Source organism: Eurytemora carolleeae, unplaced genomic scaffold (genome assembly GCF_000591075.1).
Source record: "Eurytemora carolleeae unplaced genomic scaffold, Eaff_2.0 scaffold637, whole genome shotgun sequence".
Taxonomy (NCBI): Eukaryota; Metazoa; Arthropoda; class Copepoda; order Calanoida; family Temoridae; genus Eurytemora; species Eurytemora carolleeae.
This window is the reverse complement of record NW_019396534.1, coordinates 175,409-193,683: the sequence shown is the minus strand read 5'-3', so window position 1 is coordinate 193,683 and position 18,275 is coordinate 175,409. Positions and strand designations below refer to the sequence as shown.

Below are 18,275 nucleotides of genomic sequence, written 5' to 3'. Positions count from 1 at the left end.
TTGTATCTTTTGTACATAAATATATTGTAAGAAAAACCGACGCGTTGAATATTTGAGAAACTCAGTGCATTGCTTTATTGATTTTTATTCATATACTATATTATTGTGAACGAAAAACCCCAAAATCTTGAAAAGACCCCATCTAATGTTCTATCTGTATAGTTATTGAACTATAATGATTTTTAGATACATGCTTGGTAGACTTGGTACTTCTGTTCCTGACTCTGATGTATCTGAATTCTTTAAATCCGCCAAATCAAGCAGAAGAACAAGTAGAGCATCAAGCAGAAGTAAATCAGCTCGTTCTAGGTACAATACTAACATAGCATCATTGGAATCGGAGACAACCGAAAAAGGGGGAAAAGGGGGGACGTCCTCTGGAAAAATTCGGGGCGCAAGCAAGAATTGAGAGCATCTTTCAAATGATGATTAAAAAAATATATAGAGAAATCCAAAATTTGGTAGTAGTATTTCCCCCTCCTACCTCTAGTTTGTCATGGTTTTGACATAAAAATTGTCCAAATTCTCTTTATAAAATTCCAGGGGGGGGGGGTATTATTTCCCGCCTCCTGTAAAATTTCATAAGCCGCCCCTGATTGAAACCTTTAGCTTGATAAATCATTAAATACTATTTAGGACAGAAGTAAGCCCAAAAGAAGGTGCTAAGAAGCTGAAAGAAATGCTTTTGTCTCTGATTGAAAAGGCAGATTTTCTAGTAGAAGATGACTTGAATGCACTAATGGAAGTTCTGCCAGACAAAGATAAGCTTCTGCTTAAAGTAGATTCTATCCTCAGTGCTCTTGGTGTCAATGAAGAAAAGGATATTGAGAAAATATTCAATCACCTAAAAATTAGGTATAATCACTTATTTTGAAAAATCTATTTATTTTTTCGAAATTTCAAGTGAACCTACATTTAAAGGGACAAATGATTTATAACGGTATCCTAGAAACCTTGCCTTGAAAAGTGTTTAATTCCAAATATATAGATTTACAGTTTATTTAAATCAAGAACTCATTTTTAAAGAGAAAATTCAAATGAAAATAATCAGCTTAAACAAAAAAACATGTAAGGGTACCATTGCTAATCAGGCATGCAATTTTTAAACGATTTTAAAAATTGTTATTAAAGCTTTTATAATTGTGAAAATGTGACCCAGCCAGGGTTGGCATGGAAAAAACAAGCCCCCCCCCCCAAAAAAAAACCAAAAAATCCACGTTTAAAACCTCATCTGTAAAATTGGATTTTTTTTATGTTTTATTGGTTGTTTTAAAGAATTTTTCCTGGACCCAGGTAAAGTGTTTATTTTCAGAATTGTTACAAAACTCTAATTTTTCAACATTTAAATTAAAGTTTTTAACAAGGACGACTTTTATTCCACTGAAAACTGATTATGATAGTATACTATTAAATAGTGATACGGAGGAAGAGTTAGCTGGCCTTGATGCTGATGATACTCTAAGTGTTGCTGAAAAAAGATCAAAGATACTGAAAATAGTTAGGTAAAAATTTACAAAGTTAAAGTATTATAAAAGTTATTTGAGATTGACTTCCATTGTTACGTATGGGCTGTCTACAAAGGATAAGACATTATGACGCCTGCTATACTCTGTATCTTTTATCTGTGGATAATTAAAAAGCCCAAAAACTAAAAGGTTTTAGTAAAACTATCTGAACTTATTGTTCATCACTATTCGAATAGATAATTGAATAAAGATAATAAGTAAAAAGATTCATTGCAAACATATTAATTACATTATTGTATTGCATGAATGAAAAAAAACGATATTTTAAAAGGCCTTTCAAAATTGTACTTTACAAGTGATATAAGATTGTATAAAATGTATAATGCCCAGGCTCTGTAGTTCAACTCTCCAATACACCTTTTACCTTAGAGCTGTTTTATTTCAAGATCTAATGCTTCCTTGGTGGACGCAGTACCAACATCACTATGGATGGTACCACCATTTCTTTTTAACAGGCTTTGCTACCTTACTTGGATTAGCCTTGATATTAACACAAATCTCCTTTGGAACCTTAACACAGTTGGGTTTCTCAACTAAATGTGAAACTATACCTGTCTCCAGTTTACAGGTCTCCCTAGGCTCCAGGTCACAATCCTTACTTGGAATATTCTGAACAAGACTTCTTGTTTTCTCTCTGAATGGCTTCTCACAGTTGGATGTTGCACAAACTTCTCTAGGATACTTCTCACATGAAGTTTCAGGAGTGGATTTTGTGACAGTTTTTTTATCCAAGGTACACTTCTGTACTGCCCATTCTTCACAATTATCCGTCTGACGGGTAAATTGTTCTCCATTTTCTATTCAAAGCAGTTGATCTCCTTCTTCTACGATTGTTAGACTGATTTTGATTATCTACTACTACAGCATCACACTTCTTCGCCATCACTATTTCACAGACAGGTTCCTCCTGCTCTACAGTATGGTTCTTAAACCTGGTTTCACAGGAAGTTTCATACTCAGTCCTACACACCTCTTCTACTTTTACAGGTTCCTCCTGCTCTACAGTATGGTTCTTAAACCTGGTTTCACAGGAAGTTTCATACTCAGTCCTACACACCTCTTCTACTTTTACAGTTTCATTGCAAAACTTCTTCAAGGGCTCATCACAAACCTCAACCTTTTTAACAAAGGACATTTTTGTACAGTGAAACCCTTAATAACGAATACATCGAAAGAATTCATCAAATGTCGTATTCTTCACTTTCTGATAATGGAATGTTGCAGATATTTAGTTTTTTTAATTAAATGATTATATGGAACTCTTTAAAACTGTTTCGGCATATTCATGGCTATTTATTTATTTTCGCAAATACTGAAATTTACGTAATATAGTATAAAACTCATTGAAAAGTTGTCAAGACGACATTTGATAAATTCTTTCGATGTATTCGTTATTAAGGGTTTCACTGTATGTGATGTAACAATTCTTCTCAAAACTTGTTGAACATTTCTCCACTTTAGTTGGCGTATAATCAGTTATGAATGTTTTATGGCATTACTCTGCAAATGAGCGTGTACATTTCTGAATAGTATCGTATAAACAGTTTCCTCTACTTGAATCACCTTTTTGATACATTTCACACCATTATTTTCAAATACATCTTTAGTTAAAACAGTTTCAGTTGTTTAAAATCTTCAGAAAATACCTTCTCATAGATTGTATCTTCTAAATGTGTTGTCGCAAGGATTAGATCTTCTAAATGTGTTGTCTCATGGATTGTATCTTCTAAATGTGTTGTCTCAAGGATTGGATCTTCTAAATGCATTGTCTCATGGATTCGATCTTCTAAATGCATTGGATATTCAGCCATTAAATTCACATTTAATGTAAAGGTTTATTTTCCTATTTGACCTGATCTAATAGAGCGGGGTATTCTGCTAATCTAAAGCTGTTTCCAAATTGTACTGCTAGAATTCCACTCTGCTGAGGTAGGCTGAGTACTTGATGATGAACACCAGGAGCTTGTGCAGGATTCTGCATATATTAAAGAATATATTGCCTTGGAGACAGTAGTTGAAGATCAATTATATGCTGCTTCCTTGATCTTTCTTCTTTCTCTTCATCATCATTTAGAAGATCGTTGTTTATTCTCTTTTTGATGTTTTCATCTATTTCAAAATTAGCCAATGTAGTTTGATCTGGGGTTTCTGTTGAGATCTCTGCTTTCTCCATTACAATATCAAGATGTTCAGCTGAATCAGTTTGATGTAATAATGCATTCTTGAATCATTATTTCTCTGAGCCGCTCTTTATTAAAAAGAAATCACTTTTTAAATTCATCCAAATCCCCCAAACATGATTCTCTGTTTGCTTTTCATGACCTTCTCCACCCCCCCCCCCCTCATTATATCTGGAAATGCAAGGAAGTCCGAAGTCAATTTAATTTAAAGAATATATGCATGCTTATAAAAACTACAGGGTGTCCCACGAAACATGACAGTTGGAAAATAGTTTAAAATGTCTTCTTCCATAAGTTGTTGTTTAATACCAAAGACAATAATAAAAATATTATATAGGAGTCATATTATAGTAAAATTAATTTCAAAGTAAAATATATTTAAGCAAAAAATTTGTTAAACGAAATAAACTGCATGCAAACAACCTTTAATATCTAATACAGTCATGTTTCGTGGAACACCCTGTATTTATCAATGATTTAGAAATACTGAATAATAGAAACTTAAAAGGGAGTATTTGCGAAAAATAAGAAATGCGATAACTCCCTTTTTGTATCATCCAGATGACTTTTCGATTAGAACGTAATGATACATTTCTTCAACACAAATAAACAATCAGATTGACTAGATATGTCATTAATTATTTTATTATTTACAACATAACGACCATAGGTTTCATTTGAACCATGTAAGAACAAAGACTGGATAAATTCCGCACAGTCGTCTCTAAAGTCTCATCCTTTTTGGATAACCCTGTGGATTTTTTTATCGTGTTTACATTATAACATTATACATTTGTATAAAATATAATTTGATGAACAGTTGGCTTAAAACCTTCACTACAACTGGCATCTGAATGGGCCAACCTTTTATATTTTATTTTATTTTATTAAAAAAATATTTTTGAAATATTTGTTTTTAATAATTTGCAGAGGGTATATGGAGGAACCTGAGACAACCCAACGAACCGAGCAGAACAGACAAGCTCTATTCTCCGGGTTCAACATCATGAAGAAAATGACAGGAGCTATCAAACCAGACAAGTAATAATTCTTAAAATATTCCAACCCTATAATTGATAAAAACGTATTGCAGTTTTCTAAAAAATGTTTCCTCCATTGAATAAGGGGATGTTAAGTATTTTCCCAAAGGAATTTTTCCAAGGGCGACAACAATTTCCTAAGTATCAACTTCCTAAGTCTGTCCTAGCCGCAGCGCTCCCCCCCATTGCAGCCTGCATGCTGCGGCACCTCAGAAGGTCAATCCTAACCTTTGTGAAGTTTTGCCGCTTGGGAAGTTGCCATTTTGAAAGTTGCCACTTGGAAAGTTGAAGTTGCCACTTGGTAAGTTGCCCTTGTGAAAATGGATTTGGGAAAATACTTAACACCGAGAAAAGCGTACTTCATACAGTTTTCTAAAATGTCTCAGGAAATGTTTCTTCAACATTAAAGGGACCGTTCACTTACTTTTGAAGAAGTTCTGAACGCTATATTTGAATAGTAAGGTCATAATGAATTAATATCTTTTTAGCATACCCTGAGATTACGTGAACAATAAAAATTCCCTTTTTAATCTAAAAATTAAATTCTTCATTATTTCAGGGAAGGATATCTCTGGGATGAGCTGAAAGAGAGCATAGAAATGTTTAAAACTCCAGATAAAACCAATCTAAAACATCTTCTTACTAAATACAAGGCAATTAAAAGAAAATACTAGTCACTCTTTGATTAAATTAAAATTAATTGAGTCTTTGCCACAAACTCAAATTTTCTAATTCCTATATTATTGAAAACTGATGGTGTAAAGCATTGGTATTTTGAATTTAGATTGCTTTAACTAACAGAGTCATAGTTTGAAATATCTCAAAATTCTACGACATTGGGTTGCAAAGACACGGGGATTAGAAAATAAGAGTAAAAAGTCAATTTCTTTATTGCAATTTTTTGTAAATTGTTAAATTAAATTATTTTTATGTTTCTCTTAAAATCTAATTTTATATTGTTTAGGATCTACTGTTGGTTCGAGCAGATCTAATGGGTAGAAACGAGAAACTCAAAACTCAAAACAATGAACTTAAAACCCTTCTAAAAAATGTTTTGCCTAATCAACCGTAAAAACACACAATTAAATTGTACATGCCACCTTGTAAATATCTCATCGTATCATCAATATTTTGAAATAAAAAGTTTTGCAAATGTATGAACTTAATTTTATTATTAATAGTTTGAGCATTTTTTGACACATTTTGAAATATGTTGACGTTTTATAATGTTGTGTTAAGTTGCAGAAAATATAGGCAGAGACAAATTTTATTCGTTGAACGAAACAATTAAGAGGTTGTCAATTGTTCAGGCTCATGTCTTTTGTTATATCAAAAACTTTGCAAAAAATAACATTAATAGACATTTTTGCAAATTTCCACAGTTTTAATGGAAATTCGCAGCAAATTTTATCACTCATGTTTGAATCCTAATAGATATATAATTTGAAGCCTATTTTCAAAGATCCTTTATATTTCAAACTATGAATTCATTTAATTCATCCGTCAAAGTTTGAAAGTTTAAAGGCTTCCATCGTCCCGCTAAAAAGTTACAAGCAGGGGTGTTTATTTTCACGAAAATATTCACCCCTAATGAAAATCATTTATTTTGAAAAAAAAGTTTTAATGGTTTTGTTCGCTGAATCTGGATAAAATAGTGAATGAATTAAAAAGAATGAAAAAGCTTTAAACTTTTAATCTCAACATTTTTCATTTTCTTGATGTAATTCTTACAAATGTATAAACCCCTGGACCCTGGATACAAGAATTAGATAATTTTTTTAAACTATTTCCAGCCTCTGTTGGGTACCTGGAGCTATAAGATCCTGGATCCTGCAATACGCAATGAAACCTCAGATCAGGAGGAACACAAGGTAAAACAAAGGAATAATTATTTGTATCAACTATAATATTTATTTATAGTAAGTGCCCGGCGTTGCCTGTAAAGTTTAAAAAAAATCGAAATTTGAAAAAAATTGATTTTTTAAAATAATCGATTATTGAAAAAGAAAATTTCAATTTTTGAAATAAAATTTTGCCTATAATCCCTCAAAAATAATGTCAGCCTATTTGGTTTAGTCGTTTGGCCAGCTATAATTAACACATAAATGTTTTGTATATACAAATACAATACAAATACAAATACAATACATAAGCGAAGAGCTTTATCATATGAAGATTAGTTATCTCTGTTTGTGTGTCCGATTATATCTCAGGAACCCCTGAACCAACTTGCCTCAAATTTTGATTGAGGAACTCAAGGTAAAACCTGTTCTTAGCTTGGTTTAAAAGTTGAAAAGGTTTGACAAGCTTGTAATGAAAAGGTTCCCAAGCTTTTATTTTCAAAAACTTCAAAAATTAATAATTATTTATTTCACTTGACACTATCTGTTCATGAACGTGATAAGTGGCTCAGATTCATTTGTCTTTATAAAGAGTTGACTGATCAACAAAATTGATTTCGCGTCAATATCACCACTTATCTTTATATTTTTTTTTTATGGAATCTTTTCATTCATTTAACACTTTTGCCAATAAATAAATTACAGTAACAGTAATTGAGTTAAATATAAATTAAACTTTTTTTACAATCGACCCCCAACATATACATACCATAGATGCTTGACCCTATTGTGTCCGAAATGCAACAGATTAAAGCATTAAAGCCAATAATATGGAAAATATATCTTTTTGGCAACTTTTACTATATGGAATGTTTTGAAAAATTAAATTATGGAAAATGATGCCTAACGTATTATGACAAATGAAACTAAGCCCAAACAATGATAATATGATGAGTAAATATTTAAATGGGAGAGATCAAATATGGTTTAACACTCAAAACATTGTAATCCTTAATTCTTAATCTAATATTGTTTTACCTGTGTATAGACGGAGCTTCTGAAGATGATTTTACAGATTGTTTCAACACTCTCTAATATGTTTTACCTGTGTATAGACGGAGCTTCTGAAGATGATTTTACAGATTGTTTCAACACTCTCAAAGCAACCTCCGGTACCATTTTTTTAAAATCTTTAGACATTTTTTTAATTTTGAAAATGTTGAGTACTTATTGATTAGTTTAAGAATTTCATCTTTGTTTTACCTAAAATATTTCAGTCTTTAAAAGAAATTATAGCACACATATTTTTCCTTTTACTCTTGATTTTCTTAACAGATAAAGATTCTCCCTTTTATCTGAAGGTTAAGAGTTCTTCTCTTTATTTAATCTTTAAAACATGGATTCTCCTCTGTATTTAATCTTACAGTGAAGAATTCTACCTTTTATTTAATCTTTAAAAATCTTTAAATTATAGATTCTCCCCTGTATTTAATCTTACACTGTGAAGGATTCTACCTTTTATTTAATCTAATAGTAGAGGAATTTCCCATTTATTTAATCTTACAAGTAAAGGATTCTTTCTTTTCTTTCTTACTGTTACCATTTAAAAGTGGTTGAAGTTAAAGAAAACGTAAAGCCTGATACTGGATGTGAATAAGTCTACAGAGTATAGGAAAAAATGTATTTACAGCATTAAAAAAACTGATAATGTTTGAAAATAACGATTTGAATTAAGCCGGAGCTCTCTGGCAGACTCTCCGTCTTTCTTTCTCCGCATGTGACAGATTAACCTTACTCTTTTCCGGTTCTTCGTAATGACTAACTCAATTTTGGCTATAGCCTGGCAAATCTTATTTCTCCTGCTTTGTGGCTCAAGCCGTTTAACCTGAGTTTTAACTTTAAATAGAGATTTTAACGGCAACTTGGATGTTCCACGCGTTGAAAGCAAGCTTTCTGGATGGCATTTTTTAAAGGCCAAAATATCTGAATACACTCTACACGAGGCGGTTTATGATCCTTCCCACTTTCTGTCCGACCTATAGCTATATACAAAGAGCTAATAAGCTGGCATGCTTATAGGCCGGACTACTTGTAATCTGAGCTTAGCTCAGGGTCCGTATGATAGCGAAAGCGGTTACATCAATAGAACTGTCCCATCTGAGCTTAGCTTCGGGGCCGTATTAGATCTGAAGGGGTTACATCAATGGACCTTTTCTTATCCCAAGCTATTGAGCTCATACTGGTTTCATTACAGTAAAAGATTCTCTCCTTTCTTTAGTTTTATCTTAGAATAAAAGATTCTCTCCTTTCTTTACATTTACAATAAAAAATTCTCTCCTTTTTTTGAATCTTACAGTAAAGGATTCTTCTTTATCTAATTTATCTAATCATCTAAAAATCTCCTCTTTTTTTAATCTAATAGTAAAGTGTTCTCCCCTTATGTCTAACAGTAAAAGATTCTCTCCCTTAAATATTTATTCTTTTATGCCGGAAGAATTTTCCCTTGAAGACTTGAATATTTCTTCTTATCGGAAACAATTGTCCTTTCAATATTTCTTCTCTAACATTGAAGAATTCTCTCTTAGATATTTCCTCTTAACGGGAAGAATTCTCTCTTAGATATTTCCTCTTAACGGGAAGAATTCTCTCTTAAATGTTTCTTCTTAACGGGAAGAATTCTCCATTACATTTAATCTTTTCTTTAAGGATAATTCTCCCATATATTTCAGTTAACTGTAAAGAAGAGTATTGAAAACCTAGCGGAGAAAATGTCTCGGAGTATTCCAGATTCTGCTATGCTGGAAACTATTCTAAGGTGACTCTAGAGATTATTTCGTTCATTTTTAATGGTTTGGAAATTTTAGATTCCGTAAAAATTTTGGAAGTTTTATAAATTTCTAAACATTTGCTTTCCTTACCCTAAATGAAATTTTAACCCTGAGAGAAGATATATTGCCTAAACTATGTAGAAACCGAACCAAAAAGAACGATTGTTCAGGATTAACATTTTAAATAGTGTAAGAAAACCCAGAATAAACTGCTTGGAAAGTTGTAGAACTTTTTAAAAATTTTGTTGAACCTTCTAAAGGTCCAAAAAGCTTAAAAGTCTAAAAAACGAACGAAATCAAATGTCCAACACGACAGGTAAAACTAATTGACAACAATTTTTTTATAAAGGTTTTTGGACTTAGGTTGTCAGTCCAAAAACCTTAGAAGTCTTAGAAAAACGAACCAAATTACTGTCCAATGCCCAAAACTACATTTTAACAAATTTTGGATAAATTTTTATATCGTAGAATTTACTTCCGAGTAGGAAAATATTCTATTTTTCCATTTCCTGTTTACCTTCACTTTAAGTCATGCCTTAAAGATCAAAATTGCTTTACGATTCAGACAACTACATTTGCCAGGGGAGTAATTATACATCAGACCTTTCCCCAAATCGTTTTTACATTAAATATCTAAGTTGGACGAATTCCCGATATGTTTCAAGTTTTAACAAATAAATGTGTTTTAAAATAACATAATGAATCTTATAATTACATGATGCTGAAAAAAAATGTTGCAGAGATGGTACCCTGATGGATACTTATCAATATATTCAGATGGTCTTGAACCAACGAGGGATCATTCTAGATTCAGGTTATTTAAGCTTTTATACGATGTTGAGTACTTTCCCAAAGGATTTTTTCCCAAGTGGCAACTTCACAGGGGTATTTTCCCAAATGTGCAATTTCCCAAGCGGAAACTTTATAAATCTGTCCTGGCCGCAGCGCTCGGCCCCCAGCCTGTTCTAGCCGCAGCGCTCATCCCCCATTGCAGCCTGTGGCGCCTTAGAGGGCCTAACCTAATCTTTGGGAAGTTGCCGCTTGGGAAAGTACCTACAGTAAAGGGTTACCCACAAAGGATGAGACTTCAGAGACGACTGTACACTGAAGTGTACAGTATTTTAAATATTTCCTTATATTTAGAATTCTCTGCAACTAAGCTGGTTGTTTTCCTTGCCATGTCAATAAATGGATATTAATCGATAAAATTCAAGGCTGAAGACTTAATTTAACCTTGTATAAGTCATATTTCGAGTTTCAGGTTGTCTTTACAGTCTCATCCTTAGTGGGTAACCCTATATTTAAACATTTCGATGATATTTTGGCCCAAACAAGAAAGTTTACCCCCTCCCCTATTAATTGAATTAAACTTCATGTAGTTTTCAATGTAAAAATGGTTTTAAAATCAAACTCAGAAAAGTTCGAGCAATGTAAAGATTTTTAATAATTCATTAAAAGGGCGCTCGGACATTTGTTATTCTATTTTTTCATATGTGAGAAAAATCCCTGGCCTGTCAAAACCGCAGCGCTTGACCACTAAATTGTGAATGTGAGAATATTCCTCAGAAAGAAGAATTTTCGAATAGCAAAACTTTCTTCTAATTGTAACGTATATTGATAAAAGGACAACAGCAACCATATTTTAGCACCGTTTACTTAATTTAATAACAAGTTTTTTTTCAGAGATTGTCTGGCCTGTTCCTAAGCTGATCTATAAATATTAAAATACTTAATTGTCAATTTATTTCAGTATTTTCTATGTTTGTTAGCAACTGGTATAATAAAGCATTAGTCATATATGATTTCAAAATCAAATTCGTCAAATCACTCTTAGCAACGTCAGTTTACAACAAAGCACTATAAAAATATAAAAAAGTTGCTTTACAATAATTTTACATATTTTTTTAGAGAACAGAATATTCTAATCAATTTACAATTATACTACATACATGCAGCAGTTAAGGCACTAAATGCAACAAGCATAATTTTCTCTTTCTACAATTTTATTCTTTAAATGTTCACAACAAGTATTTATTCTTCAATGTCGGTATTGTTAATCATATATCATATCCTTATTTTCATTAAATGTACTTTAAGCATAATTTCCAGTGGCCCTTTATGCAAGAAATCTTTGTCTGATAGGATATGAATTAGATATCAATGTTTAAACCATTTTTTTTCAATTGTGGGTTTTCTACAGAAGTGACTCGCGCATTTACACTGCATGAAGAGAATTAAAAACTTTCAAATCTGAAAAACCTACAATATCTTTCACATTATCGATCGGATAAAGGTTTCGAGGGTACCGCTGTTGTTAATCGAGCATTGAATCTTGAAATGAAGGGTCACTTTAAATTACGCTTACTGTCCCTTAAAGGTGAAACTGTCCGACTATTGTTCAGACTAATTATATAACTCTTGAATTAACAATTTTTCCAGGAATTCTTGGTAGCAGACAAACTTTCGAATGAAGAAAAAAAGTTTAATTAAGAAAAAATAGTTTTTGTAAATAAACCCGCAATATGAAATCATTCATCATTTTCTTCAGAATACCGAAATTGAGCATTCATTTTCAACAAACTTGAAAATTCGGATGCAAGATAACATAAATTAATAATATTAACCCAATTTTAGATGGTTTGCGATAATTATGACAATATTTGGAAAAAAGTTGCAGATCTGCAACAGGGGTGAAATATTTTCTAAAGTGCACTAATCAATTTTAGTAAAATTAAATCACGTTTGTCCCCCCCCCCCTGTACAGGGTTAGCTACAAAGAATGAGACTTCAGAGACAACTGAACGGATTTTATACCGGCGTTTCCTTTAATTCTTGATTTTTTCCGAATCTCAGGTCCTCTTAAGCCTTAAAGGGACTGTAAAGGAAAAATGAAAGGGGGTATAGGCTGAAAGCTAATCACTTTAACTATAAATAATTTAATGAATAAAATCTATTAAAAATAGAAATAAAAAATATAAAATTATAATTGGAGTAAATCTAATTTACAATTAGCATTCTCTGGGATATCATCTTTTTCAGATTGGTTGCTTATTTGCTGAATTTGATCTATTTAAACCCTCTACTTTTATACAAAATTGTATATATATTAATTTTCGTATAAATTTGACACAGTTGTTTATCAATTTCTCGAAATAGGAACATCAGATATAACTTTCATGGGTCGCGATCGAGAGCTAAAGTGATAAGCTTTCAGCCTATACCCCCTTTCATTTTTCCTTTAATGTCCCTTTAACAATCTCATCCTTTGTGGGTAACCCTATAGTTAGCGCTGGATTTTGATGAGGGGGGGGGGGTTGTGGTTATTCTTTGAAAGACGGGCAGGGTTGGGAATCACAACAGGTTTATAAAAGTCCAGGGAAAAAATAAGAAAAAGATTTTAAAAATTGAATAAAAACAGAAAATATTGAACACCCCTGATGCAATAACAAAATATATGTATTAACTGATTAATTAAAAAAGGTGTGTCGATAAAAAAAACAATTCGCTTGAAAGCTGATATTAAAAAATAGGCTTCAGAGTTTTTAGAATTAAACGTCAATGGTTTTAAACGGTATCATTGTTAATGTTCAGAGCTATAATTTTGGATGGCGTTACATTTCCTGTTACATAATGATTTTCTAATAACTACACCTTTAAAAAAATATAAAATTATCAGAAAATTCTCTACTTCCATAAAAAAATCAAAATCTTCACCCACAACTTTTCCTGAATTTTTAACGCTCAGATGAGCAAGAAAGTTGCCGGAATTCGTCCTTTTAGGAAAAGTTTAGATTAACTAAAACCAGTGCAAAGAATCCATTTCATTTGTTTTACAAACGAAAATTTATTCTGTGCTAAAACTTGGATCAGTCAGAGGGTGGGAAGTTTAAACAATCCGTCAAGATTTGTTCTTTTGCAGTTTACCCTTAGATCCGAATGCAGGAAGCCAAGATGTTGCAAATCTGACAGATTTGAATTCTAAGCACTTATTAAAACAGAATATTCTAGAAAATTGTGCTCTTACATCAAATTTGAAATCGATATTACATTGACGTTCATATGATATTACATTGACGTTCATATGATATTACATTGACGTTCATATGATATTACATTGACAAACATATGATATTACAATATTACATTATTAGAAAAAAGGTGTTTTTTGCCAGCTCCATCGAAACCTTCCTCAATAATTAATTAATACTAAAAGTATTAATTAATTAATTAATTAATACTTTTGACGTAATTTCCGAAATGTTGATGAAAAATGACACACCCTTTATAATCAATTAATAGTTTTTATTTACACTGCAGACGGAGTTTAACACTCTTTTATCATCCTTATTAGTATCCTTGATCTCCTGCCCTTAATTCTCCTTCCCATTTTTCTTGATTTTCTCCTTGATTTGGTTCTCCTTCCCTTTTTCCTTGATATTCTCCTTGACCTGGTTCTCGTTAATCTCGTTAAGGATAATTTTCGCATTGTTCTTCAGAACTAACGCTTTCTCTCTAAAATATAAATTGTTTGCATGTACAATCATACCTCATGAACCCCTGGACCGATTTGCCTCAAATTTTGAATTGGAAACTCGGAAAAACCACTGGGATGTTCATAGTTTAGGTTTGAGGTTCTAAGTTGCGTGGATCGACTTTTATAGGAAAAAATAGCTAAAATCGTAATTTAAGACCATGCGCGGGTAAACTGCCGGAGTAACTATGAATTGTCTTGGCAACGCTGGGTTCCAAAGCTGGTATACAGATAATATCTATTTATATTAGTGTAATGGGTATTATTATTAAGTACGAAAACAGTTTTGCCGGGATTTTTATTTTCCTAGTTTATACGTAGTGAGGGGTAAAAATACTTTTATTTTGATCGAAAACATACTAGAAAAAGTTAAACTTCCAGCAAAAACTTTTTTGCGCGCATGATACCCATTACATTGACATATATAGTGATATTCAATTATACTCAACTTATTTAATAGCAGGTCAGTAAAGTAAATTATTCACCCTGTAGTAGGATGAAAAAGTAAATTTATCCCCCTATAGGGGAAATATTAGGTTTGAAATTTGAAACTTTGATAGCAGGTTGATAAAGTTACTTTTCATCCTGTTGTAGGGCAATAAATTCACTTTATCAATATTAACCATACAACGGCGGGAAATATGAAGTGTAATAAATTCCCTCAAAATTGAATAAAATATAATTACGGAAATAGATACAAACAGACCACACAGAGATTATATAAAGCATCAAGTTTTTTTGAAAAAGAACATATTCTTAGTTAACATTATTTTGATAAAACTGAACATGATATATCAAAATTAAAATTTTCATTATCTGGAGATAAAAGTCTTAATGTGAATAATTAATTTTAAAATACACACATAAAGAACCAGCACTCTAAACTATTATAATTCATTAAGAGTTCACCGAATCACAAATATAACAAAAATATTTTCAAAACATAGGTTTTATTCCCTATGCAATAAAACAAAAACTATCTATAAAAAAGGAATGTGCGTTGCGGGTTACTTTTATCAATAAAATTAGGTATTGGGGTTTTTAAGAAATCGTTCAACATAAAGTGAAAATTGTTTGTAACAGGATTGACAAATTAGTTATTTATGTAAATAAATGTTGGTTAAAATTTGAACGCCTGAAAACAGAATTTGCTATGTTTTTTGTACAAACTTGAATTTTTTTTTTTGGAAATATGGATATAAAAATGGATATAAACGAGCAAGATGATACTTTTTGTCCAATAATATATTGATTTATTCCTTCTTTATTCCCGATTCAGCCAAATACTTATCTTTCCCAACACCCTTAGTTTTGAATCTACCTGCTCTTGTTAAATATTATAGATTCCAGTTTATTGTACTCTGCCAGCATTAACTCCTTATCCTTCAACAATGCAAAAGAATTAGTGATAAGAATAAAAGGGATTACCATAAAAAAAATTCAGTAACAATTATGATCTAAAAACTTGCGAATTTTTGATAACTAATAACTTGGTAACTAACATTTTGGCTACTAACAATTTGGTAACAAATAATTTGGTAACCCTCACAATTTGGTAACCAACAATTTAGTAATTTGACAAATTGGTAACTGAACAATTTGGGAACTAATGATTTGGTAACTTGACAATTTGGTAACTGGACAATTGGGAACTATCAATTTGGTAACTTGACAATTTGGTAACTAACAATTTGGTAACTTGACAATTTGGTAACTAACAATTTGGTAACTTGACAATTTGGTAACTGAACAATTGGGAACTAATAATTTGGTAACTTGACAATTTGGTAACTAACAATTTGGTAACTTGACAATTTGGTAACGTCAAGGTTAGGTTAAGACGATTTCTGGGATCAAAATTAATACAATGATATCCGATATGAAGGGGTAAGGGTAGGTTACAAGACAATGTCTGGACAGAGCGCCTTATTTATCAAACTAATATATTGTTCGCAGAAAAGTACGGTTAGGTGAGGTTAAGACAATTTCTGGGCCGAGTGTTGCGGTTAGGACAGGCTAGGGGGCCGAGTTTACAATCAGTTTTTGCGGATTTTTCATGATAAACCTCTAAGAAATTTTACATATTGTTCTTTTCTCTCTATGTATTCAACAAATAAATATACAAACAATGATTGTGAAACATAAGTTTCAATTATACAAATTGTTAGTAACCAAATTGCCAGTTACCAAATTGTCAGTTACCAAATTGTCAGGTTAAAAAATTGTTAGTAACCAAATAGCCAGTTACCAAATTGTCAGGTTAAAAAAATGTTAGTTACCAAATTACTAGTTACCAAAATGTTAGTTACCTAATTATTATAGTTACCAAAAATCCGCCCATCTTTACAAATGCAGGTAGGGATGTGCTTACATTTTTGGGCTCGTTTTTTTGACTAGATTTTTTTTCAGGGTCAATATTTGCATAATGTAACAGAAGCTAATTCTTTTAAAGTTTATAATATTCTAAAAAGCTTTTAATCAAATAGATTGTTAATTACAATAGACGGCAACGTAGTATTTGTACACTCTCAGTACAGCTGTATTCTTACATCACAAGTGTCAACTTAGTTTTTGTGTCCGACAAAATTATTAATAATAGTGATAATCTTAGAGTAAAGAGCTTCTTACAGTGAAAATGGTGCAATTTTATGTCTTATTTATTTTCTGTTTTACACTTTTTTAATTAATCTTGAAAAACATGTAAAATAATGTAAGAAAATTTCGTTCCTTTGTTACATTTGACACTTGTGACGTCGTTTATAGTTAATCCATTTCTCTGTTGCCACCTATTGTACTTGATAATCTATTTGCTTTTAATAAATTATGTAAAATTTTGACCCTCGCAGATGATAATTTAAAAAAAAAATCAAGAACGATCCAAAATCTTTGCAATAACAAATGCTCGTTTTTGGATCGTTTTCCACTATTTATTTTTTAGGATAAAGATATGACAAAGTTAAATAAAATCAAACTTTAACATAAAACAGTTTCGGAGTCTTGAAAACTGTATTAAAATTTTCTAACTCTTATCCAAAACGATTAATTCATCACTAAATGAAGGGATGGGTATTTTCATGAAAAAAAAAAAAATTTCTCCCCCCTCTTCCCACTTTTGAAACCCATTCTTTAAATCCAGCTGGAATTAAAATTAATTTTATTATCGTCGTAGTTTTTTACACCAACAGAAGCCGGAACTTTTCCCTCTAGGATCAAGATAACTCTATTAAAAAGTGCCCACATTGGATATCGATCCAACGATCAGCATTTTACATACTGATCTCTCAGTGTGTATCCGAACCTTGCAGAGGAAGGGTGTCAGCAGAGCTTTCTAAGCCTGTTGAGAGAAAGGGCGCTATGTGCGTTGTACTTGTATAGAAGTCTAGATATCAAGGTCACTTCTCTCCACTTAAATACATGTATCAATTAATTTGTTTCGTAAAAAAATTATAAATAAATAAATTGATAAAGTTAAAAACATACTGATCTCTGGATAAACGGGACCATATATGCAAAGATGGTTTTATTATTTTTAGAATTACCTATCTTCCAGAGGGTGGGTGGGGGGATTTGAGGTGTGTATATTTATCCAAAAAACCTAACACCCCTCCTTAGACAATCATACCCCACTCCCCCTAAGTTATTATACTTTTTTTCGGGTTTAGACAATTGATTTGAGGGGATAACAACGAATTTTTGGGAATGAAGTATCAAAATGAATAAAACAAATTTCTCGCTTAGTACGTATCAAGTTTTAATAATTTCCCAGATTTTTGATGCTGTGGAAGAAAAAAAGATGAAAAATTGAAGAAAAAAAAACAATAGGCAAGTTTTATCCAAACATTTATCCATTTTAGACTAAATTCGATTATTTACTCCAAAAATATAAAAAAAATTTAACGTACCTAACTTACGGAAAAATTAATTTCAATAAGTGGTGATTGATTTTTCAAGAAAGTATGCATTGTACCGTGTACACCCCGGGAATCTGGATCATACCTGGTTAGCATTGATAACTACAACAGGAGCAGGTACTTTGAACTTAGACTCAAGCAACCATTCATCATGGAGCCGATGCAACTCCTGGAACATCAATCAGTCAATCAATCAATCATTTACTAATTTCGTTTCTTTTTATATTTGGTCCAATTATGTGCAAACAAACAATAAACATGAACCATAATATTACAATAGATATAATTTCTCTTAAAATCCAGTTATTAAGTTAAGAAACATAAATTTAAAAAAAGTGAAAACAGAAAAAAAAATTTTTTCATAAAAATCTAGGTGAAATGTGTTCAGATTAAATGTATTCTCTGGGATATCATCTTT

At 31.6% G+C, this 18,275-nt stretch overlaps 3 protein-coding genes across 3 annotated transcripts in view; 2 read left to right on the top strand and 1 right to left on the bottom strand.

Annotated features, from left to right (window-relative positions):
- Positions 1-187: 187 nt before the first annotated feature.
- LOC111705006 (uncharacterized) lies at positions 188-5,903 on the top strand (the record flags this gene model as incomplete). The annotated part of the gene is given in 6 exon segments (XM_023477432.1): positions 188-309; positions 637-855; positions 1,416-1,502; positions 4,637-4,747; positions 5,306-5,399; positions 5,711-5,903. Coding segments are annotated over 6 exon segments (741 nt in total), but the record flags the coding sequence as incomplete, so codon positions are not given.
- A 636-nt stretch (positions 5,904-6,539) lies between these two features.
- Positions 6,540-11,230, top strand: LOC111705004 (testis-expressed protein 47; the record flags this gene model as incomplete). The annotated part of the gene is given in 5 exon segments (XM_023477430.1): positions 6,540-6,617; positions 7,703-7,759; positions 9,317-9,402; positions 10,156-10,229; positions 11,099-11,230. Coding segments are annotated over 5 exon segments (336 nt in total), but the record flags the coding sequence as incomplete, so codon positions are not given.
- Positions 11,231-13,770: 2,540 nt separating this feature from the next.
- Positions 13,771-18,275, bottom strand: part of LOC111704998 (deoxynucleoside kinase) — a 9,469-nt gene continuing 4,964 nt past the window's right edge. The window contains exons 6-8 of the mRNA XM_023477414.1: positions 17,943-18,026; positions 15,268-15,329; positions 13,771-13,927 (exon numbers count right to left, since the gene is read on the bottom strand). Coding sequence (XP_023333182.1) covers positions 13,786-13,927; positions 15,268-15,329; positions 17,943-18,026 — 288 coding nt within the window. The 3' untranslated portion in view covers positions 13,771-13,785. The remainder of the gene's footprint in view (positions 13,928-15,267; positions 15,330-17,942; positions 18,027-18,275) is intronic.